The sequence below is a fragment of the Gobio gobio genome (assembly GCF_949357685.1).
Source record: "Gobio gobio genome assembly, chromosome: 15".
NCBI classification, from domain to species: domain Eukaryota; kingdom Metazoa; phylum Chordata; class Actinopteri; order Cypriniformes; family Gobionidae; genus Gobio; species Gobio gobio.
Window position 1 is genome coordinate 12340346 of NC_137108.1, and position 25140 is coordinate 12365485.

General features: G+C 38.3%; 1 protein-coding gene across 2 annotated transcripts in view; it reads right to left on the reverse strand.

Annotated features, from left to right (window-relative positions):
- cdkal1 (CDK5 regulatory subunit associated protein 1-like 1) overlaps nucleotides 1–25140 on the reverse strand; it is a 491565-nt gene that overhangs the window by 223542 nt on the left and 242883 nt on the right. For both annotated transcript variants that reach the window (XM_079836708.1, XM_079836709.1), the window contains exon 8: nucleotides 19255–19358. In XM_079836708.1, coding sequence (XP_079692834.1) covers nucleotides 19255–19358 — 104 coding nt within the window. The remainder of the gene's footprint in view (nucleotides 1–19254; nucleotides 19359–25140) is intronic.

Consider the following 25140-nt stretch of genomic DNA (forward strand, 5'->3'; position numbering starts at 1 on the left):
GCCTTGGTTTTGAGGCTCTCTGAGAAACACTCGGATTTGATGGGTGTGCCGAACTGAAGACTTGGAAGTAAACGCCCATGGCTAGGATTGGATAATATTTGCATATTTAATGAGCTTCAGCTACCGTCTGTCCCAGGAATCGTCTGGGGGAAATGCTCAGAGGACTCGCAAAATATCAAACAAACACTAAATCACACACACAGCTCGCTCACTGAATCACTGACTCACTGACTGACTCACTGACTGACTCACTGACTGACTCACTGACTGACTCACTGACTGACTCACTGACTGACTCACTGACTGACTCACTCACTCACTCACTCACTGACTCACTGACTCACTCACTGACTCACTCACTGACTCACTCACTGACTCACTCACTGACTCACTCACTGACTCACTCACTGACTCACTCACTGACTCACTCACTGACTCACTCACTGACTCACTCACTGACTCACTCACTGACTCACTCACTGACTCACTCACTGACTCACTCACTGACTCACTCACTGACTCACTCACTGACTCACTCACTGACTCACTCACTGACTCACTCACTCACTCGGGCGGACACACACACCAGTGTTGGGCGATATGCCTAATTTTCCAATCGCCATATCGTCAGCCTGTGAGATTGCGATACACGATCTTATCGCGTCGGGGCGGAGCAATTACCGTATTTCCTCAAATAAAAGCCGGGGCCTTTATTTACCTGAACTGCAGAAGGTCACCGGCTTTTATTTGAGGCAGGCTTTTATTAGGGGCAGGCCTGTATTTCGAATTCCATCTATTTGAAAAAAAGAATTGCTTTAAATAAACCATTTTAAATTAAAAGCGATAGCGTTCCAGAGGACAGATATCATCAGGGGCGCCGGAAGTGGGGTGGTTTCAAAGGATTGCAAATGCAATGCAAATTTTTGTTCATTTTATTTATTTTTAGAATTTAATCATTTATTTGTAATAAACATTTTAAGTGGCCCATTAAAACATATTATTTATAAATTCCACCCAGCGCCACGCGCTCAACCCAGAACTCCCTTTGTGACATGCTGGATCAAATATAGGTCTATCTAAAATAAATAGTAAGGGCTGCCCCTGAATAAAGTTTTTTTTATTTTCTAGTAGTTGTTCATTTAAGCCGTTGATCACGCTGCGCTGCGCGGCCACCTCCGCCTCCATGTCATTGTCTGTTATAGGCTATTTGCTTTTTATTTATTAAATCTGGGCGGTTCATGAGTGAAGCTCCACTTTGCTCTCATGCTCTGTTAAGGTAGGCAGGTTTTTTGTGTTCATTTTTATTTCCAGTCGCTGTACAAGCTTGTTTATTGTATATGACTGTGTAAACCTTTTATTTAAAGATTTAATGTAGGCCACAGTCCATTGCATTACGATTGCAAGAAGAACCAATATTGTGAAAAATGTGATTTGCAGTCAAATGTCCCGGTGTGTATGCTGTTTATACGAGTGTTCTCACCGATATATTTGTTATTCTTTCGTGTTTTATAGACTCGATATAAACACTATAATTTTGTTATTTTACTAACCCAACTAATGCATCTGCGCTTTCTATATTCCACGTGAGGGAAAAAAGCTTCCTTCCACTTAAGAAGAGTTGTTTTCATTTAAGCACTTTTTATTTTAATATATATCTCTTTACATGAATATTATTTTCTACTTTAAAAAAAAAACAATAATTTCGTTATTTTTCTAACCCAGCTAATTACTCATTGCGTGCACTTTTCTCAATCCGTTATGGAGCTATTCAATTTTGATTTTTCATATTGTTTTTTAAACGTTCGTTCGAGTAGTTCAAATTATCACTTTTTTTTCTCTAAAAATACATTGTCTGCTGACATTTAAGTATTTCACTGCACTTTAACAAGAAATCTTTTCTTAACGGCCTATGTGCAATATTTTTTGTTCATTGTTGTTCAGTCGTTAAGTTGTTTGAAATAAAGCTGCTTTTACTTTTTGACTGATTGTTCTGTTCGGATCTATATAGCCTATAATTATAATATAGCAATTTGTTATGGTATTATTATAAGTATAAAATAAATTTACATTTATGAAAAAAAAATAAAAATGCTTTAGCCTCATGATGATGCCGTTTTCGCCATGGCTCATGTGAATTTGTGAATGTAGGGCTAGGTTGATCTTCTTGCAATTAAATTCTGAAACTACACGTAGTTTTGTAGTCTTTAAAAAAAATCTCACTGAGGAGTAACTCATTTTTACATTTTAAAAGCGCGTGGTGTTGCACTCGCAGTATGCGGCACATAGCCTGCGAGTGCAACACCACGTGAACAGAAGGAAGCTTATGCAGGGACGATCGTTAGCTCACGAGTCGGTGGGCGGGGCTACAGAAGCATATTTATCTGTAGAGGCGGCGTCTAGGTCCTGTTACGTAAGAGATATGCACATTCTGAGAGCTCTCGTTTTCTGGGGCTGGTGTATATAAAAGCTTTTCTTTGACTAACAAGGAAGTTTTCAGTTCTGAAACTTACAGGATATTCTTATATTACCATGACCTTTTATATATCAAAAGCTCAAGGGAAAGTTGATTTCTCAGTTCATAACCCCTTTAAAATAATTTAACGCATATCATTTCTCATATCATTTTCGATACATTTCAGACAGGTTCGTTAAATAGGACTCCTAAGTCTCTATGGGTAAATCACAAACAATCGTAATGATTGTTACAGACATTTCTCCCCTTTCGCTCTTCCACTTTGCTTCCCGTCTACTCACTGTCCTATCATAATAAAATCAAAAATGCCCAAAATAATAAATATAATGTATTTATTTATTTAATAAATAAATAAATAATGTCTGACTACCTGTGGCAGTTGCTTCACAAGATCACACTTAGAAATGATCGGATAGAGTAAAAGAGTAAAATAAGCAGACTTGTCATGTTATCCGATGGGATCGAGGGCTTCAAGCTCGAAATTTAGCCCAAACCCAGAGTACCCCCCTCATATCCCGGGCTGGGCTGAGAGTGAGGAGTCGGGGTGGCAGAGGGATGCAGAAAACTGTTGAGGAAACTAGGTGAGTCGGCTCTGTATGTGCCTCCTCTCAAGCGGATTAGATAGTGCTCCTCCCACACAAATACGGCCAAGTCAAAAGAGCTCTCACAAAAGCAATAGACAACAAATTGTACATCTATGCTACAATAATATTTCCAAAGCACTACAATTTCCTAGAGACACAGCTGGCAGACTTCTTCATAAGTTTAACATTTGTTGTAGAAGAAAAGCTTTGAGGGTGTTGAAGAAAAAGCACAATATCATGAAGGGGAATAAAATGTTTGATCAGAGCAACTGAGAAAAAACACTCAACATACTGCCAAATCCTTGCAAGATGACCTGATGAAAGGAGGAAAAACGTATCAGTGCAGAGGGTAAGAAGAACACTAGACAAGCATGGCCTTCATGTTGGGACATCTTGCCGAATGCCTCTCTTGACCAAGAAGAACATAAAAGGCCAATTTGAATATGCTAAAATTCCTTTGGATAGACCTGTGGAATTCTGGAAGGATGTTTTATGAAGTGATGTGACCAAACTGGAACTTTGTGGACCCATGGATCAGCGGTATGTCTGGTGCAAAAAAGGCAAAGCTTATGTGCAGAATAACACCACCTCCATGGTCAAACATGGGGGTTGTTATGGGGGTGCTTTGTTGTTGCAGGAAGTGGAAATATTGAATGTACGAAGGACATCATGAATTCTTTGAAGTATCGAGCCATTTTGGCAAAGATGGTGATACATTCAGTGGAGAGACTGAAGCTTAATAAGTTCTTACATTTTAACCCTCAAGGGACCTTCATATTACAGCCCTTAATTGGACCTTCGTGGACACATTTGGGCACGGTGTGATCTGAGGTGTAATCCCAAATATTTTTTTTAATAAATGTTATATCAATATCTTCAATAATATAAAAACTATCAAAGTATGCAGTTTTTTTTATTTTTGTTGTATTTTTGAATTTATTTACCACTAAAATTACCATATTTTTATGTAAAATATATCTATTTTATATATTTAATGTATGTATATTTAAAATTAATTTAACTTCAGTAAAAAAATAATTCCAGTATGTTCAGACATGTTTAGGCCAAAACCTAAAAATGTGATGACTTTGGTGACCTATGTTGGTTTAAAATTTAAATAAAGATAAAATATCAATAGCCACTAGATAGCAATAGTACCCAATGGCTGCATAGCTGCATAAAGGCTGAACTCTATAAACCAATGTTTTAACGAATTTAACCTCTTAAGTTTTACATTTTATCACAAGTTAAAATTGTAAATAAAAAATAAAAAAGCATCCGTGTTGTTTTAGACTATACAAAAATGCCAAAATATGCAAACATGGACAAATCTGACCATGCAATAAGGAAAAGACGAATTATGAGATCATGTAACATTTTAATTTTTAACAAAATCATTAAATTGAATTAACTCAAAAAGGTTAATGGTACCAAACAGGTAAGAATAACAATAACTAAAAAAAAGTGTTAAAGGTGAACTATGTAGGATTTTTGCAGTAAAATATCCAGAAACCACTAGGCCAGTGTTATATATTTTGTTCAGTTGAGTACTTAGAATATCCCAAATGTTTTCAACTATTTGTAATTCGTGAGAAAATTGCTATTTTAACCAAGGAACCGGGACGTGTGAGCTATGCGTGTGAGGGAGTCGCCTGTCGATTGCGTCATATCTGCGTCACCCTCGGTTTCCGGTTTTATTCAGTGAAACACTTTACTCTCACTGCATTGTGAACAAGTGTCATAGCAGCCGCCGAGCGAACGTCATAACTTCCTTTTCAACACACTCAGATATATCCAATACGATAAACAGAGTTGCGTTACCTCAAACTCATGACTGGAAAAGAGGAAGTGGCGCCGGCAACCGTGTCATAATAAAAGTCCCGCCAGCGACTATGCCATAATAACAGTCCCGCTCTTCAATCGCTCCTGCGGCCTTGCTCAGCTCCACAACACTCGGTCCTGCTCTGCTTCAGACTACAGTAATGTTAATAATCGCATCCATGAACATGATTTCTGCCCGAGTCCTATCCTGACTGTTTCCCACCGGCTGTGAGGTGAAGACCACATGTCCCGAGATTCTGCGCTCAAACGTGCCGTCATCAAACTACGCCTTTGTTTTGAACAGGCGACCTCTAGTGGACGGAAAAGTTACATAGTGTAGCTTTAACTTTATGGTAAGTATAAACAATGTAAACCTGACAAAAACACTATTTATATTTATTATGCTTACATGCACTTGTGGCAGCAGGTAATTGTGATTGAGTGTTAATCTTTGCATTTTTTACAGACAATGCAGTTTTTTTTCCTGTTGCTAACACAGACATGGCACCGTTTCCTTGCATTGTGCTGCTTCAGAATGAACTGAAAATGCAACTGCCACTGAGGTTTAGGTAGCATGCAGCAGACATGTTTTGTTTGTAAGCACCAAAAAATCTTGCAGCAGTGCTTTGATCTGACTTTGAAGTGTGTGCGCGCGCTCGCTTGCAGTGGCTGATTGGCACATTCAAAATAAATGCTCTCTGTCATTGGCTCATTCAATTCTTAGTCTTTGTATGTGTGAGTGACACAGTGAATAAAAAAGGCTTCGTTATAGGCTCATTTAATTTTTTGTGTGTGTCTGTGTGCGCATGTGTGTGCGCATGTGTGAGTATTTGCCACATTCAGTATGTTGTACAGACTCACCCCTTCATTTATGTGTATGTATGATCTGCATTGTGTTGGATTTATTTTATTTTTTTTGACAAATAAAAAAAAGAAGCTCTGAAATCTATTAAATTCCAATTCATTCCTATGGGTGCCCATTTTTGTCCACGAAGGCCCAATTAAAGAGTTGTTTTTTTTTCAACCACTTAACATTGTAAAATCGAGTCAATTTATTTATTTTTTGTGTTCAGGTGGCAAACTTGAAGTACTTTAGCAAACACAGTAACCAAGCCTTATACCGCTCCGATTAAGGGAAGCATTTTTAAAATTAAAGAAATAAAGATTTTGCCCACATTTGTCCCGAAGGTCCCTTTAGGGTTAATTAAAATAAGTTCAAACACATGACTACTAAATATTACTACTAAATAGTCCTGTCTACTAAATAGTACTGCCTGCCATAATAATACTATGGTAGTAATTTTTAAGTGTTATTGGTGTCAAATATTGAACACTACCTTCTTACATTGTCTGTTTAATGTATGTGCAGAATGTGATAAAGATATAACCCATTCAGTCAAACAGCCAACCTCCGAAACACAAGAAAAAAGAGGAGAGTGAGAGAGAGAGAGATAGATAGAGAGAGAGATAGATAGAGAGATAGAGAGATAGAGAGAGAGAGAGAAAGAGAGAGAGAGAGAGAGAGAGAGAGAGAGAGAGAGAGAGAGAGAGAGAGAGAGAGAGAGAGAGAGAGAGAGAGAGAGAGAGAGAGAGAGAGAGAGAGAGAGAGAGAGAGAGAGAGAGAGAGAGAGAGAACAGAACTGTGAGATGAGTTGGAGGAGGAGATCTGAGTTCACGGAGCAGAAATGCGCCACAATAACCTCAACGGCCCTGAACAGATGACAGAGAGAACTGATGAAGCCCTCAATGTAAGACACCGCTGACCCCTTCTGGAGGACACAGGAACTGTCCATCATCCCCCACCACAAACACACTGGAGAACTAGAACAACTGTCATCAGACACACCAGTCTGTCCCACCACACGCTACTCAAAAACATCCCACCACAAAGCGTGTGACAATTGTAACGTGTCTGCACACACCACATGATGCTACAGAAGATCTGTCCGCACATACAGCAGTGTCTGCTACAGATGAAGAGAGAGAGTATGAAGTTTTTCACTCCAAAAATGAAGTTGACTTGACAGATCACCTAAGGATCATCAGTGGAAACTATTAATTTATTCATGAATTTTCAGGAGGGTAAATCATCTTTTTGTTTACATCATGTCAGATCTACAGGAAGTGGATTACAGAATGACATTTCATCACAACACTGGAGTTCAGATGCAAGCCCAGAATCCACAGCTTGCTAAAACACTCACGGTCCACCACTAGCCCCTCATAAACTGCAGAAGCCTCTGAGGTTCCCAGGGCTGTTGACCTCTGACCCCACTGACACATAATTAAACATCATGCTCTGCCTTTAAGCAGACAAAACTGAAATTTGAGCACAAAGGAGCCCGCAGGCTGACATGACTCCTCAAGACCCCACAAGGCCCCTGTGTGAGCACATAGCACACCTGGTGCTCAGGTGAGTCAGTTGCAGAGATAAAATGTAATACAAGGGCAATTTTTACTAAATTAATATTTCCAAATGGATTTTTTTCCCTTATTAAATATCTTGTCCTTTTTTAGTCAAATTCTTACATGTAATCATTATCTTCACTTAAAGGGGTCATAGAATGCCATTTTTGTACAAGTTAATATGATTCTTTAGTGTCTAAATGAAAAGTTTGTAATATACTTTAATTAAAAATTGTCATTACTATTGTAAGAAAACACTAATTTTACCTGGTCAAAACCAGCTCTGTTTTCAGCAAGTCATTTCAGTGTATGTGACTTTAAATGATAATGAGCTTTGCTCACCCCGCCCCTCTGCTCTGTGGGGCGTTCAGTTCGACCCGACACAACACCACAACACACGTGGAGTGTTGCCTTGACAACAGTTGAGGGTATATTTTCGAGAAATAATGGCAACAGGAGTCTCTGAGGACACATCTGAGCAACCGTATCAATTTGAACCGAAGTCGGACCAGGAACAAGATGACGAACCCAACGAAGTTCAAACAGGACGCTTCTGAATGGTTCGTCATGTCACTTTGATCTATCTTTGTACTGGCAGAGTAGCGTAGTGAGATACGAATGCTATGTGTTTACTGATGTATACGTTAGTTCACTGACAGATTGATGTTATGTTATAAGATTTTTTTTGACAGTTCTTCTTAATCAGTAACAGACACAGTTATAAACCATCTACAAAAGTAAGCTTAGTGTAGTGTTACCACGTTAACTTTATCACCCGAGTACACAGTTTGTAAAAACAACCATAACGCGTTGTTCATTATAAACGTGGGTGTGGCGAGCAGCGAGGCTGAGGGACCGTGAGAGCGGGACGAGGCCGCGGTCATTATTATGATGATGAGCGCCAGCTGTGTGCCGCATTGGCCTCGTCTCTCGCGGAGGAGTGACGGGAGTATAAAGGAGGAGCGACGACAGTGAAGGACGAGAGAGGACCAGGCCTGGATTTTAATTTGTGTTTTATTTGTGTTTTGTTATGTGTGTGCGGCAGTCGTCCGTGAGGGGCTGCCGCTTTTACTTTCATTTTGTGTTCAGTTATTTTATTAAAAGTTTGTTGTTTATTGGTCGCCGGTTCCCGCCTCCTTCTTCCCACACGAACATACCTCGTTACAGTGGGATTATGAATTATATTGAGAACGTCATCAGAAAGCATGCCGTAATGAAACTTACCCAGTAAACTTTAGCCTCATTCATCGTGAAGCGTGCAAGCGATTTGCAAAGATTAATATAAAGGTTAATAAAACGTTACACTCACATCTTCCTGAGGTGCAGCAGGAACACAATCCTTTTTTCAAGAGCAGCTTATTAGCAAAACCTGCTTTATACTGACCATCGTTTATAAAGCAGTCTGCTGAGAAATGATTCGCACAAACATTGACGTTGATCGGGGGGAATATTCCCTTCGAAAACAAAACTCAGCCACTGCGTCTTCAGCGGTTCGGATTTAGGAACATCAAAATGACTGCTGTGTTCGTTATTACACCCAACAACACAACACCACAATCGCTTAGACGCCATTCTGCTCCAGAGTATCAACAATGGCGGACTGATGACAGCTCGCTCAGGGCGGGTCTGTGTTGAAACGCTGCTGTCAATCAACAATCGTAGGAGGGGCGTACACCGTGTAACGTCACACGATCAGACGGCTCGATTTGAGACAGGGGAAAACATATAAGGATATTAAAAAAAAACACTGGATGTATTTGTATCAATATAGGATGGTTGTGAACAGGCACTGCCAACACACATTTCCGTATAATCAACTTGTAAAAGTGCATGTACCATTATATGACCCCTTTAAAACAATAAGACACTAAAGGCTGTAACCAATAAAAATCCAGTTCAGTTCTGGCATGTATGGATTTAAAATGCAATTACAAGTGCATACATAATGTTATTAAATTAATGCTTTAAATTGTTATTTAGAATATAAAAATATGGAAACATTCATGTTTTTTTTTATTATATGAAATTAAAACTGCAGTAAGTGGTGCCAAGTCACTGTCATAATAAGTGAGTTATTGAATCATTCACTCGAACGATTCATTAAAAAACATTATACTATTTACTTTAAGGGAAATGCATGGCTAAAGTAGTTCCAGGCAGGTCTTTACCGCATTACAGTTCCATATCACTTCGCCAAATGATTTCAGTTATTTACAGAAAACATACTCTCTCTCTCTCCCGCTCTTTCTGCTCTCCCACTTAAACGCACACACACAACACACACAGTATGGACACATACTTGCACAGAAACATGTTGTCAGTGTGGCGCTGACATTTTTATCAGTAAAATAGTTTAGCAACTTAAAAGTTACATGACATTTCACACTAGGGAGGTAATACAGGCGCTGTTCTTACAGTTTTGTAGTAGTAGACGGTGCTGCCGATCACTGTTGAAAGAGACGCACAGACTGAGGTAATTCGTATACGCTCTCTCTCTCTCTCTCTCTCTCTAATAAGAAGCATCGTGACCACATCACCACCCCGGGTGTGCATTATTTTTCTAATAATTCAATGGCCCGTCATCAATTATTCCTTACTGAATTAATTTAGTAACACTGAATGTGTGAAAACTGGTTGTGTTGTTCTGAGACACGCAACAGTTCTGCTGTGCTGTACATACAGTATAAGATGTAAAAAGTGACTGCGTTATGAAGGATGATTGGATATTTCTATTATTTTGTTTACTTCACTCAAAAAACACGCTTGGCCCGCTATTTATTGGTCGGTTGGTCGCGGTCGGTCGGCCGCAGTCGGTCGGTCGGTCGGTCAGACGGACGGACGGACGGATGGAAGGAAGGAAACATTCAGTGACTGGGACAAAACTGGATCCATCAGTCTTCATTTAGCTCTAATGACTACACTTGTTTCTATGCGTGTCTTTCAAATGGGGAGACTGGAGAACTATCTGCCAGTGTGCTCATCCACACAGAACTGTCCAGAGTTGGGGTACACAAACCAAACTTCAACTGTGTGATTGCTTGTCAGCACATTTTCTGAGCCACTGCATAGCCGCAGCACCAAGGGATGACAGAGGCGGGAGAGAGCACCCTGGAGTATTGATGAATGTGTGCACTACTCAGTGGTCACTATGCTGGGCGTGTAATTGAAACTGGAGAAAGGCTTTTTCTTCCATGCTTTTTTCTAGAATGGCAGAGGTCCATCACAGATTCAACAGTCATGGGACGACGACCCCTCAAGTTCACATTGCTGGACTTACCATAGGGTTCACAATCTTGGACTCATTCCAGTCTCAAGTCCACACACAAGCTCTCTCGCGTAATGACAGTGCTTTTTCTCCTCATCATGGACCAAAGTGGAGCTCACGATGAGCTGACAAACTGAGAGCTTAAACAAGACTAATGGTGCACTACTCAAACTCAACCGTAACCAACAGTAGCTTCAGATCCACTCAATCTCACTCAAAATGCTTTCTGAGGAACTCCTGAAAAAAAATATTTTCACTCATGAAGTCTGATATAACGAGTTATAAGTCTATGGTCTCCGGGGCCCAGAGTTCATTCTATAGACTGCATTTTTTTTTCTGACAACTGGTCTGATCAAAATCATTAGCCTTTTTGTCCGACAGGCATTCAAACGATCATGAATAACTGAGTAACACTAAATAAATGATAACTTTTTAAAGTGCCACATCAGTGGACAAGGTCGTTTCACATGCTGTCAATATGTCTGTCTTAGCCGGCGCTTACCGCCGCAATCAATAATCCTGCATATATCACCTTGAAAGTGAGGACTGGCAGAAGAGCAAATTGTATTAAGACCAGGAGGCTTAAATTCAATCTAACCTTAATGTTCATCACTCCACCATATATTCCACCATTGGGCTGGACTGAAAGTCTCTTCAGAGTGTCCTTTCAGCAGACAATATAAACACAAAGAGAGAAAGAAAAAGCAACATCCCTGGAAGCTGATGTAGATCACAAAGTGCAGGCTAGCAATGACAAAAAATCATCCTAAATTCCAACTGACTCTGAACATATTGATTTATTCTGGTCCATGCGGCAAGCGATTGTGAAGAACAGCATGTGCTGAACTCAGATGCATTTCGGAGATGTGGCTTCAACATCAGGTGTAGACGTGTTTGAGAGACATTGTGTGCAGGGTCGCAAATTAACGGGCTTGGGGCAACAAAAATCTGAAAAAAATGCTCCCTGTATAAGTTCTTGTCTTTAATATTTATAACATATCACACAAGCAAGAGAGCATGATTGCAAATGTAATATCGATTTTGTATAACAGTTCAATAAACTTAAGTTAATTATGGGTGACTTACATTTTAGCTGTTTGTTTTTGCTCTATCTCCCAAAAGAAGAAGTTGTATAAGCGTTGCAAGTATACAAAAAACACATGGTGTTTTTTTTTTTTTTGCCTTTTTTAATTTTCACAAAGAACAAAATAACAACTGGTAGGGTACTACAGATACAAGTCTCCCATTTGTTTCCTACATTTCAGTGAGTTACATAATAAGTCCATTTCCACCATCGTAGTTTACATTTAAGTGTTTCCAGTCTCAGGTCATAAGTATTGTTTTCCATTGTAAGGATTTCCTCCATGATATTCCTCCATTGGTCCAGTCTCAAATGCTCACTTTTTAACTAATTCCTCATTATAACTTTCTTACTTGTTATCAGCATCACTTTGAATAGGTAAATGTCTTCCCCTCTAATAACATCTTTAGTTAACAGGCCTAAATACAGTCTCTGGATCATTCGGTATTTTGTAACCCAAAATTTTCTCCATTTCTGTTACAATAGATTGTCAATAGGGGCGAACTCTTGTACATGTCCAAAATACATGGGAATGATTGACATTGACATACCCGCAGAGTCTCCAACACTGTTGGGGGATTTTTAACTGTTTACTTTTAATGAGGGGTGTAATAAAGTATCTCACCAGATTCTTCCAGCCAAATTCTCTCCATTGTCTGGAGCTAGTAGAAGTGTGTTGCAGAAGACAGATTGAATGCCAATCATTCTCTGACAGTTTAAGTTGCAGTTCTGCTTCCCATCTCTGTTGTATGTATAATGAGTCAGACCTATTACAATTTTGCAAACATTTGTACAGCCTGGATACAATTTTTGAAGGTAAATGTCTGTATGCCCCTGCGATCATATCTATTAATTCACTCTTGAGAAAGGTGATTTTCAATGTCTGTATTATAAAAATGTCTGATTTGAAAATACCTAAATAGATCAGAGTTTTCCAGGTCAAATTCCCTTTTCAAGTTTTCAAAAGATTTAAACTTTTTCCCATCTGTTAATGTACACACTGCAGTGATTCCCTTGTCAGTCCATCTTGTAAAAGTTCTATCCATCTGACCACTTCTGAATTTTGGAGAGTGCATGGCCAGATCAACAATTTGCATTCCCCCTCCATTTTGTATTTATTCACTTAATCCCACCAGATCTTAATTGTTGTATCTACTATAGGATTTGGTTCTATCGGTTGGGTAGATGTTTTCTCACCCAGTCTCGTTTGTGGTTGGCATGCTCCATAGTTAAGCTCAATGTGTTTCCATTTGGAGTAATATTCTGATGAACACTAATAAACTATATATCTCAACTGAGCAGCTAGGAAATATTCTTGGAAATTTGGAAGAGCAAGTCCTCTTTTTTTCTCTAGCTGTAGAGTTTTGAGCTTTACCCTTGGTCTTGCCCCCTTCCAAATAAATCTACTCACTTGTTTATCCCATTTACCAAATTGAGTATTTGGTATACAAATTGGCAGTGAAATGAATAAGTACAATAATCTGGGCAACACATTCATTTTTATCACCTCTATCCTTGAACTTAGATCCATTACTAGTGTTGCCCATTTTGTCAAATCCTTTTGTATAGCTTCATTAATCTTACTATAATTAGCCTCATATAATGTGTTTAGTTCTCTAGTCAGATAAACACCTAAATATTTTATTTTTCCTGAATCCAATTTTAATTTGTATGTTCGTCTAATTGAGTCAGCTGGTTTATATTTTATACAAAGGACTTGGGTCTTTGAAATGTTTAACTTATACCCAGATTTCCTTCCAAAGTCTTTTAGTAACGTTAAAAGTTTAGGAAACGTATAATCCGGATTGCTGAGATATGTTATGATATCGTCTGCAAAGAGACCTATCTTATGTTCATCCTTAGCGACTGTGACTCTTTTAAATTCTTTACTTTGTCTTATATACTGAGCCAAAGGCTCTATAAACAAGGCAAATAGGGAAGGGTTCAGACAACATCCCTGCCTTGTCCCTCTGAAGAGCTCGAATCTGTCTGTTAAGTCGCCATTTATTTTAATTCTAGCCACTGGTTTATCGTATAGGGCCAGTATACATTTAATGATAGTTTTATCAAAACCCATTCTTTTCAGAACCGCAGAAAGAAAGTTCCAGCTGACTCTATCAAAAGCCTTTTCCGCGTCAAGACTTACTAAGGCTGTAGGGGTGCTCTGCCTATTGACTTCATTAATTATATGTAATGTGCGCCGGATGTTATCTTGCGTTTGGCGACCTTTTATAAAACCTGTCTGGTCCTCATCTATCAGGCCTGGGAGGAAGGTTTCTAATCTTCTGGCGATTATAGACGTGAATAATTTGTAGTCAACATTCAAAATGGAGATTGGACGATAGGACTCGCATAACTCTTTATTTTTACCTTCCTTTGGTATGACTGTTATCATGGCTTCTTTCCATGAGGGCGGACATATTGCATGTTTGAGTGTCAAATTGAATGATTCCAATAATAGAGGGGCAAGGTCTTCTTTATAAACTTTGTACCATTCGTTAGGATAGCCGTCGTTCCCTGGGCTGTTATTACTTTTCAATCTACTGATAGCCTTATCAAGCTCTGTTTTGGTAATGGTTGTATTTAATGATTCATTTTGAATAGTTCCTATGAAGGGGAGATCTAATTTAGCTAAATAATCTTCAATTTATTTTCTATCTACTTGTTCTAAATGATTATACAGAGTTTTATAATAATTATAAAATATATTTTTGATTTCATATTTTATGTCCTTACTTTCTGGGTCTCTGATTTTGTTAATTGAGTTCCTTAATTGCTGTGAGCTTAATCGTTTTGCTAGTATTTTAGTAGCTTTGGAGCCTGATTCATAAAATATTTGTTTTGTTTCTTTCCAGTCTCATCATTTGCCATGTCAGATAATTGTTTTCTAATTCCTTTTATAATTCCAGCCAATTTTTCACTCTTATCTGTATGCTGTTGTTTTTCTAGTTTTCTCATTTTTTGTTCTAATTCAGCCTGTAATAGTTTTTTCTTTCTTTTAATGTGAGCTAGCCTTGATATCAGGTTTCCTCTCATCACTGCTTTGACAGTGTCCCATAATATTGTTGGCTCTATTTGTTCATCCTTATTATTGGCTATACAGTCCTGAATCTCTTTTTTTGATTTCTTGCACCGCAGTTTCATTATTAAGAATATTAACATTCATTTTCCATAATGTTGTTTTGTTTGGACTATCAAGATTTATGGTTAAGTATATAGCATTGTGATCTGACACATCTGCTATTCCGGTTTCACAGTCTATTACCCGGGCCGGTGTCTATCTATAGTATTCATCAAAAAGTAGTCAATCCTTGAATGTACCTTATGTGCTGCTGAATAATGTGAATAGTCTCTCTCTGATGGATGCAGATCTCTCCAGACATCACACAGGCCTGCATCTTTTATTAGAATATTAAGATTCTTGGATTTAATGTTTTTATGTCTTTTAGTACTTGTTGTGTCTTTAGTATAATTCAAAATTGTATTCCAATCTCCTCCACATATCATAATCCCCTCACTCATTATTGTTATTTTGTCAAACAATAAGTTAAAGAATGTTTTGTCTTCCTCAGGGGGTGCATACACATTAACTAATGTGACAACAGTATTGTCAATCCTCCCTTTAACAATCACATATCTGCCATACTTATCAGAACATTCCTCAGTCATTTCAAAGTTAACAGTGTTCGAAATTAGGGTAATAACTCCTCTCCTTCTGCTATTCTTGTACGAGCTATAAAAGGAATTTATGTAACCAAGTTTTTTAAATTTCTCATGTTCTTCATTTGACATATGAGTTTCTTGTATGAATATCACTTGCATTTTATCCCTTTTCAATTTCGTTAACACCCTGCTCCTCTTTATCGGGTTGCCCAGGCCTTTTACATTTATTGTCTCAATTTTCAGTTTACATGACCCACTCATGCCCTGAGTATATTAATGCTGTAGACCCCACAAGTGAACAGAAACTAAGAACGAGAACATAAGAATTTGAAAAATAAAATAAACAAGCACAATAATACAGGGGATACCTGTGACTCCAACTCCAAGGGAAAAATGTCTCTCCCAACTGGGCCCTGTTGGTAGGCCTAGGGTAGTGTCCCCCGTAAGGGGAGGGCCCTATGTAAGGTTTGGAAAGTGCTTCCATCCTAAGTGTCCAACGTCCTAACTCCTTCTCTGGTACCTCTCCTCCAGTCCACTGAATTACAAAGGCCTTCCTGTGTCAATGGTGCAGACTCCATCAATTTCTCTTTTGCCCTCTGTGCAGTAGAGCTGTGCTCTCGCCGGGGACGCGCCTCCCGCTGCCATCCCAGGGACTTCTGTAGTCGAGTCTCCATAGTGACTCGTTCCGTAGCCGCTGTCGGCACCTCCACTTCAAAGCCAGGCTTACGCAACTCCAGCCCAGCTTCATGTGCTCTGCTGTATATTCCAACGCCACTCTCCCAATGGATTCGTAAACTCGTGTAGGGTGTATGGAAACGTACACCTTTTTCCTTCAGCACTTTCTTAATCTCTTGATATGCCATGCGTTTTTGGACGATCTCAGTTGCATAGTCATGGTCAAAATAAATGTTTCTCCCATTTGACTGAATGCATCCCTTTTTCCAGGCTTCTTTGAGGACTAGCTCTTTAGTAGTGTATTCTTGGAAATTGATTATAATTTGATTTAATTTATTATTCGGTCGAGGCTTGGCTGCAAAGACTCGGTGGGCTCGCTGAATTTTAAGATCCAAGTCCGCTGGCAAAGGTAACTCGCGCTTGAGGAAATCTGTCACGAATTGCGTTACTGACTTCCCTTCCTCTCCTTCTCCTACCCCGAAAATGCGAATGTTGTTCCTTCGGGATCTGGATTCGAGATCGGTCAGTTTGTTTTGAATACTCTTCTGTCACTTAATGCTTTCAGTCAGCGCTTCGGTCAAATTCAGTGTCATGTCCTCAACACGACCCACGCGATTCTCAGCTTCTTCCATTCTTTCAGTCAAACCTCTCATTTCCTCTGTCAAGTTGTCAAGTTTATTACCCATCTCCTGGCTCAGGGTGTTGATGTCCTTTCTCGGTTTGACATTGTCCTCCTTCAGTTCGGATTTAAGCGTTTCTATTGCTTCCAATATAGCGCTCAAAGTTTTGCTAGCTCCGCCCAGGCTCGTGTTAGCTTGCTCGGTTACGTTGCTAGCTTTTGTCGCGGATATTGCTTTGTCTCCTTTGGGCATTTTGCGTCTTTTTGGCCTTTAATGTTTTGAACCCCACTCAAATACTTAACTTACTCTATAAATGAATAATATATAATCGAGTTTTGGTGGGTATTTCCATCAATCTCGGAGAGCGGTCACCAAACACGTCTATCTCGTTACGCCATCACCGGAAGCCCCCCACAACTGTATTTTTACCATAGCAACAGTATCATGATGATGATGTCCAAATGACAGTCCCTTCTAAATTATATGATGTGGCAGAGAACTTGGTGTCCAATGCTGTTCCTTTGATACAGCTCAGGTTTGGCCAGAATGTGGTTGTGAGTCATTGTGCAGGTGTCGATTTGGGTATAAAATAATAGTTGTCATGCTCGTATATATAACGCGTATATACAATCAAACCTAAATTTATTCAGACACCAACATTTCTCACATTATCACAGTTTATTCACTATAGTTTAGAAAATGGTAGGGGTGTAACGATTCATCTACTACATCGATGTATCGATTTATTTTCCTATGATCTAACTTCATCGATCTGTGCTCGGCAAGATGGCCTTCCGGACGACATATATCGATCTAACATCGTTTTAAAAGGTAATCAATCGATTGTATCGATCATGGGAAATAACGCATTGGATTTAAGCACGTCAGACTTTATATGGATATTTTTTCTTAGCACTTTTAATGATAAAGCCGTTAAACGTTACTCGATTAAGTCTGCCTATCTGTGACATCATCGCAACGCACGCACCAGCAGCAGCGCTAAGAAAACAAAACATAGCATGGCGGATGACAGAGAAGCCAACGTGCGAGAAATTATCAAGCCACCAGGAGAAAGAGCTAAGTTAGTAACGTTTTACCTGTACTTTCAACCCTTGCTAAATGTTACCTGTGAATTCCTGACACCAGTGTGCCTGCAGAGCGAGTTTTTGTACTGCTGGCGACATAGTGAACGCACAGAGAAGTGTTCTGCGGTCAGATCATGTTGATATTTTTGAAAAAGAAATCTGTAGAGTCATTGAAGAGTAGTTGGTTACATTTTATCTTTGTTAAATATTGTTTGTTTATTAAACTGAGAGTAGTAGCAGGTTCAGCCAGTTTATTCAACCTGAAGAAATGTTGGTTGCACTTTATTTTTGATAGTAATATTGTATTTGTATTATTTTAATGTTGTAAAACAACAGCAAAAGTAGCAGGTAAACCTACTATTAATTAAACCTGAAGAGTAGTTAGTTGCACTTTACTTTTTATACTAATATTGTAATATTTTTATGTTGGAAAACAAAAGCAGAAGTAGCAGGTTAACCTACTGTTGAAATGTTGGTTGCACTTACTGTGCTTTTATTGAAAATGTATTGAAAATTGAAAATGAGAGCAGAAAAGGTTAACTTCCTTTTAATTCAACCTAAACTGTTGGTTGCACTTTATTCAAATAAAATTTGAATGCATTTGCCATTAATTGTTGTTTACTTGTTTGTTTATATCCATAATTAATTGATACCTGATTCCTGCATTGAATCATTGAAACTTCACCTGCATTGAGCAGTATCCAGATATTTATTTCAGTCACACAATTTTTGGCTAAAAAGTTACTGAATCGATTTCAAGTCACTGAATCGTTTCGGATCGTATCGTTCTAAATGAACCAATATCGTCCTTGAATCGTATCGACAACCTCAAATCGTGATACGAATCGAATCGTTGTTAAAACGAATCGTTACACCCCTAGAAAATGGTAATAAAATATATAATAAACTAAAAAAATAACTTTGATATAAAGGTATGTAATGGATAACAATCAACCAATCAGCAGTCAGCTGTTAAATTTAAGTACACAATTAAATAATACCAATTTACGTCAACCAAGCAATGCTTAATTTTGTCCAGTCTGTGGTGTAAAAGGTCACATTATCAATTTGATTTTGGTCCCAAATTTTTATACATTTTACTGGTAGTCCACTGTAAAAATAATTTGTGGGTATAATATGTCACAGTTTACTTTATTTTGCTATCCTCACTTAAATAAATGTTTCACTTAAAACTGTAGTGTCCTGCACCCACTAGTAAAAAAAAAAAATATATATATATATATATATATCTGGTGTCAGCTGTATAAACAATAAACATTATTATGCATCAACTTTTTTGACTCATTTGCGTCATTTCAGCCCTAGCTCTCATATCCTTCATAGGAATCATGGACTGATTAACCTTATCTCTGTCAGACGACTGAAGCTGATGTACTTCAGTAAATGTCATAAAAGCATTGTGGTTGCGGTTTGCTAGAATACTACTATAAATTGAACAACCTTAATGACACATTTAAATTTAATTTAGAAAAAGAGTAAATGTTAAGCAAAAATCATTCCCATGTATTATTTTGTGATCACTCTGACTTCAGGACTTAAGAGTCAAACGGTTGCACTCACCCTGGAAGGACTGTCTTGCTCTCTCCACCAGCTCCTCTATGGGGTAACTGGCCAGATCCCCTCTGGCGTGTTTGGTTTTGCAGTACGTACAAGCGTTCAGACAGCTGTGGGAGAGAGAGGAGATCAAAAACTTCATGAGGCGTTACATACACTAAAACGAAGTATGACAGAGACCGTATCAATGGCAACACGTCTGAACACTCTGTAGATTTCACCATTTGACTGTAGAGCAATCATTTTCCATTATATTATGATTTGTAAAATACTAAAAGAAATATAAGTTGTAAGGGTGTGGTCTGGGTAAATCTTATGTCCATGTTATATTTCAGTTTGTTTTGCATAAAGGCATTGCACTCACTTTAAGGAGCATCAAGACTTTCTTTTGTTTTCTTTTGATTTTAGTGTGAAATTATATCTGGACACATGAGCTTCTTCATTCTTTATTCACACTGAGTCATGATACACAGATGTATCATGTGTCCTCATGCACATTCCCTCTTCTTTTGGGGTGCTTTGACTGATAGGCTACCAATTGCTATCGGCTATCGTAATTTGAAATCTTTCTGTGAGACATCATTTCACAAATCGCATGAGTTAATTAGTGTATTCTCTTTCTCAAAAAGTGGAAATGGCATCAACACCACATTGTGTCTGCATTATAAGCGAGCTGCACAGTTGATGGAATTGTCACTTGGACAATACGGGCAATGTCGCATCGTCACTAAAGTTTATAATTTGCACATCTTTTTAAATCTTGCCCGTTTAAACATTCTATAATTTTTAAACCATTCAGTACTCGCATGCCCTCTGAAAGCCTCACAAACAGTTTGCAAGTGTCATGACTGAGACAAATCAGACACATAATTACTTGCTACATTTAACAAATATGCTTTAAATGCTTTATGCTTAGTAACAGACCTTCCCCCAAGAATGCAGGAAAGGTCTCCGTTACCAGGGCTACCATCAGATAAGACTTGGTTTACGACCTAAAGGAATTTGCAGAGAGCTGTGATGGTCACTTGAGTCTTTTTGAAAAGGACCAATAAAACCATCTTAAACCCATACAACCTGTATATAACCACTTGAGAAACATCACACATATCACAACATATATCCAGCTCATGATTTTTCTTTTATAGGGTTTGGTCAATGTATTAATTCAATCTCTGTTGGATTTATGTTTCAGAATTGCATACTATGGTTAACGAAAATCATATATATGGCATGTTTGGGGTCTACGAAGTTGTAATTGAAAGATCTGAATGATTGTGTATATGATATGTATGATATACCTGTGCAACATATTAGTATTACAAGAATCGTTAATAGTTCCTTCATCAGCAACCAATCTGCAAACGATCTGCTTGAGACAAAGGATCGTAAAACTTTCCCTCCGAAAGCCTGAATACAATTGCCTCTCTGACTGAAGAGGCTGTGACTTCTTGCAGACCTTTTAAAGAGAGACGCACTGATCCGCCCGCTCTCTTCTCTCTCTCTGGACCAAAACTACTCGGAACCTTGGTTGTCTCTCAGCCGGCCAGGCCGATAAGGCCTACACACACATCGAGCCATGTGCGTGTGTGGGACAGGAAGCCCGATGCCACCACATGACCGGTGGGCAAGCAGGCCCAATACCTCACGCCATGTGCAACTTCCTCAACCTTGATGGAGTCGAAATAACCACGCAAGCTCATAATTTCTTCTTCAATCGATGCAAAAGAAATCGATCGCCACTTCAAAGCCATCGGACCGAACTAACAAAACATTCTCCTGCAATTTCACTTCGGACGGTCTTCTACAGCTCAGGTTAAATGCAAGTAACGTACGACATCGCTGTGTAGTTAGTAAAATTGTAAACCCCTTTGTTCAGACAAAGGGGCTTGTAGTCAATGATGGTTTCTCCCAGGTGATTTTAGTGTTGCATCCATCTGATCTGACCCGGTTTTTCAACCACTTAAACTTTGCCTCTCTCCATATGTTTTGTGTATGTATGTTTTATGTTAGTTTAGTCTTGTCTGTGATTTAGTTATTAAAATTTGTGCACAATATATGTTTGGTTCTGACTAAATTGAAGGAAGAATAATTTTTCTGTGGCCATATAAATATCCTTCTCTTGCAATTAATTAATAATCAATACTGAAAAAAAATATTGATCGTAATGTTAATGTAGCTATATCAAGTTAATCTTATTAAATGATTCAAATATTCATAATTAAATCATAATTAATCATAATGAGTTATGAATAATTATTCATATTTCCCCTCTGAGCTAATTCGCTACAAATTAACAAATTGAGTTATGTTTGTGGTTAATTGCACTTAAATGGTCAAATACACACACAAATGCATGTACAAAATTAATTAATCTTGCCAACTTGTCTTAAGTGAACATAAACAGTTGAAAAAGAAAATGCATATTAGATCGGTGCATTTGGTCTTAAAGTGACAGCAGACTAATATGCTGTTGCCGTCTGTGTCAATGTTAATCAAACAACAAAAGAAAAAGTGAATCACTCAATGCTCTTGACAATCACTTTTGTAGCTTTAATAAAGATTAATCTATATTTAATTTATACAGCGAAGACTCTGCAGTGTTATTTTACATTTTATTACTTTATACAATTTCTGTAGTCTATTTATGACCTGAATACTAATGTTAGACCTATATAAAAAAACTGTTACCTTAAAGCACTGTTTCATTACAGTTGTATCTGTATTATATTGTCTTTATCTGTGAAACTGAATGTAATTTGTTTATTTGATCTTATTTTATTACTGACTGTTTACTGTTAAGTTTGAAATCAGGCTTATGCTGTGTGTAAGCTATTGTGCAACACACTTTCCCCACTGTAAAAACAAAATGTGTGATCAAACATAAAAAATAAATATCTACAAATTAAGCAACAAAAAAATGTGGTAAACTCTCACCATTTCCAAAACGAAACTCAGGCCCTGCATTGATATCTGTAAAATCCTGATCGGATAATCCCACACTCAAAAAAAATGTATATGATGCTGTTCACTTTATTTAAGCAATTCATCTCGATTTAACACAATTATATCAGGTTTCTGGTTCAAATGTAATTGATTCATGTTAAACTGACTTAAAACTGTTATTCTGTGACATAACTTGATGTTTTCATTTTGAAATAACATGTTTCAATGAAGTAACCCAATCAAACAAGATTTTCACTTCCCATCATGCTTTGCAAAGGGGCTGAATTCGGAGAGTAAATGTTTAAATAAAGTACTATTTGATGCATTTTTAACAAGATGAGAAAATGAAGATACTTTTTAATGCTTAATGTTTTATGTTGGTATTTAAAAGTTTGTGTTATGTTAGTGTTTTTGGAGGTTACCATTGTGGTGAAGTGTACAGCATGTGCTTGGGGTGAGGACCTGCTAATAACAATTAAAGTTGTTTTAATAACAAAAAACAACTACTTTGGGCATGCCATGGATGTAACAAAACCATCTTCTGGCTAGCCAATACGATCTTGTAAAAGGTTTTGTAAATGTTGTAAAAATTGTATTTCATTAAATAAAAATAATCAATTAAACTGGATTACTTTATTTTTTTTTATTTATTTTTTTTTAATTCATTTAGAACAATTAAACTTAATAGTTTTGGACAAAATTAAGAATGTTAACCTGATTTAACTAAATGGCATTGAATTAACCTTATGTAAAAAAAATTAAGTTTACTGAAATAAATAATGTTAATTAAATTCAACATAACCCAATTACGTGGAACCTGATGACATAAAGAATTTAAAGTAAATCCAACGTATCATTTTTTTGAGCGCAATAAAAAATGCTACATGATAAAAAGTTTTGGTGATTGGCCAATACTACTTCCTGTAATTGGTGATCAGTCCCAAAAATCCTGATTGGTGCACCCAAGGCTCTGCCCCAAAATCACACAAACGTGTCATCACTTATTCACAGATTTTGATCCTGTCTCTGTTTCCATTGTGGTTTCCCCCATCAGCCATGCGGTCTCAGTGAAACACACACATTATGCTCCACAAATAAAACTGAATGAGAATTAATGGGATTCACATTTCAGTGTTAAATTGCAGTGTGCACAAGGCCATAACGTGGCAAAATGCAGAAAAAGCACCATAAAAATACAAATAACAGTCCAATTTAAAGTAAAAACCTCACTTTAGCTCTAAGTTTGATGTTTTCCTGCAAGTTTGGCGCAGTGGTCTTTTGTCAGAATTAGAATGAGCTTTGTTGCCAAGTGTGCTTGCACACACAAGGAATTTTTCTTGGTGCTGAAGCTTCCAGTGCAATATACAATACAACAAGGACATAGTAATACAAATTCTAAGAATAAAAATATGAAAAATAGTATAAGATATAATATACTGTTTTTTTCCATAAAACAATATAAGGTCATAGTTACGTTTAGTCAGAATAAACATTTACAGATTATGAACATATTTACAGTATTTGAGTAGTATGAATATATATAAATATAAATAATCTCCTGAGTTGTGAAGATATTGCACTAAACAGTGGGAGTATTGCACTTACAGGCATATACCTTGGGGGTATTTAACTGTTCAAGAGAGAAGTGGCCTGTGGGAAGAAACTGTTCCTATGCCTAGATGTTCTAGTGGCCAGTGATCGGAGTCGCCGTCCTGACGGTAACAGTTCAAACAGGTGGTGTCCAGGATGGGTGAAGTCTGTGATGATTTTACCTGCTCTCTTCCTCACTCTGGAAGAGTACAGGTCCTGGAGGGTTGGCAGGGAGGCACCAATAATCCTCTCCGCAGTCCGGATTGTACGTTGAAGTCTCCTGATGTCTGATTTGGTAGCTGAACCAAACCAGACAGTGATGGAAGTGCATAAAACAGACTTAAATGACAGCCGAGTAGAACTGAATCAGCAGCTCCTGTGGGAGGTTGAACTTCCTCAGCTGACAAAGGAAGTACAGTCTCTGCTGGACCTTTTTCAGAACGGAGTCAATGGGATTGTCCCACTCCAGGTCCTGAGAGATGGTAGTGCCCAGGAACCTGAATGACTCCACTGCTTCCACAGTGCTATTCATGATGGTGAGTGGGGGGAGTGCTGGGCTGTTCCTCCTGAAGTCCACTATCATCTCCACCGTTTTGAGCGTGTTGAGCTCAGGGTTGTTATAACTGCAACAGACAGCCAACTGTTCAACCACCAATCTGTAAGCAGACTTGTCACCGTTTTGGATGAGGCCGATAACTGGTGTCATCTGCAAATTTCAGGAGCTTCACAGAGGGGTATTTAGAAGTGCAGTCATTGGTGTACAGGGTGAAGAGCAGTGGGGAGAGAACACACCCCTGGAGATAGTAAGAGTCCTGGATGTGAGTTTCCCCAGTCTCACAAGCTCCTGCCGGTCTATCAGGAAGCTGGAGATCCACTGACAGATTGAGGATGGCAATGGCATGGAGAGCTGGGACAGTTTAGCTGTGAGAAGACCAGGGATGATGGTATTGAAGGCCGAACTGAAGTCCACAAATAAGATCCTTGCATAAGTCCCAGGTCTGTCGAGATGTTGCAGGATATAATGCAGTCCCATGTTGACTGCATCATCCACAGACCTGTTTGCTCTGTAGGCAAATTGAAGAGGATCCAGCAAGGGTCCAGTGATGTCTTTCAAACAACTTCATGACCACAGAAGTGAGAGCGACAGGTCTGTAGTCATTAACCCTCTGGAGTCTGAGCTCTTTTGGGCCCTTTAGAAGTTTTGACATGCTCTGACATTTGTGTTTTTTTCAGTTGCTTTTAAACACATTAATGGCAAAAGTGTAATTACACTGTATTCAGCACAAACTGGGCTACCAGAATATGTGCGCAACATGTATGTACATGCTTGTATTTTTGAGAGAAAAATGTTTATGCACG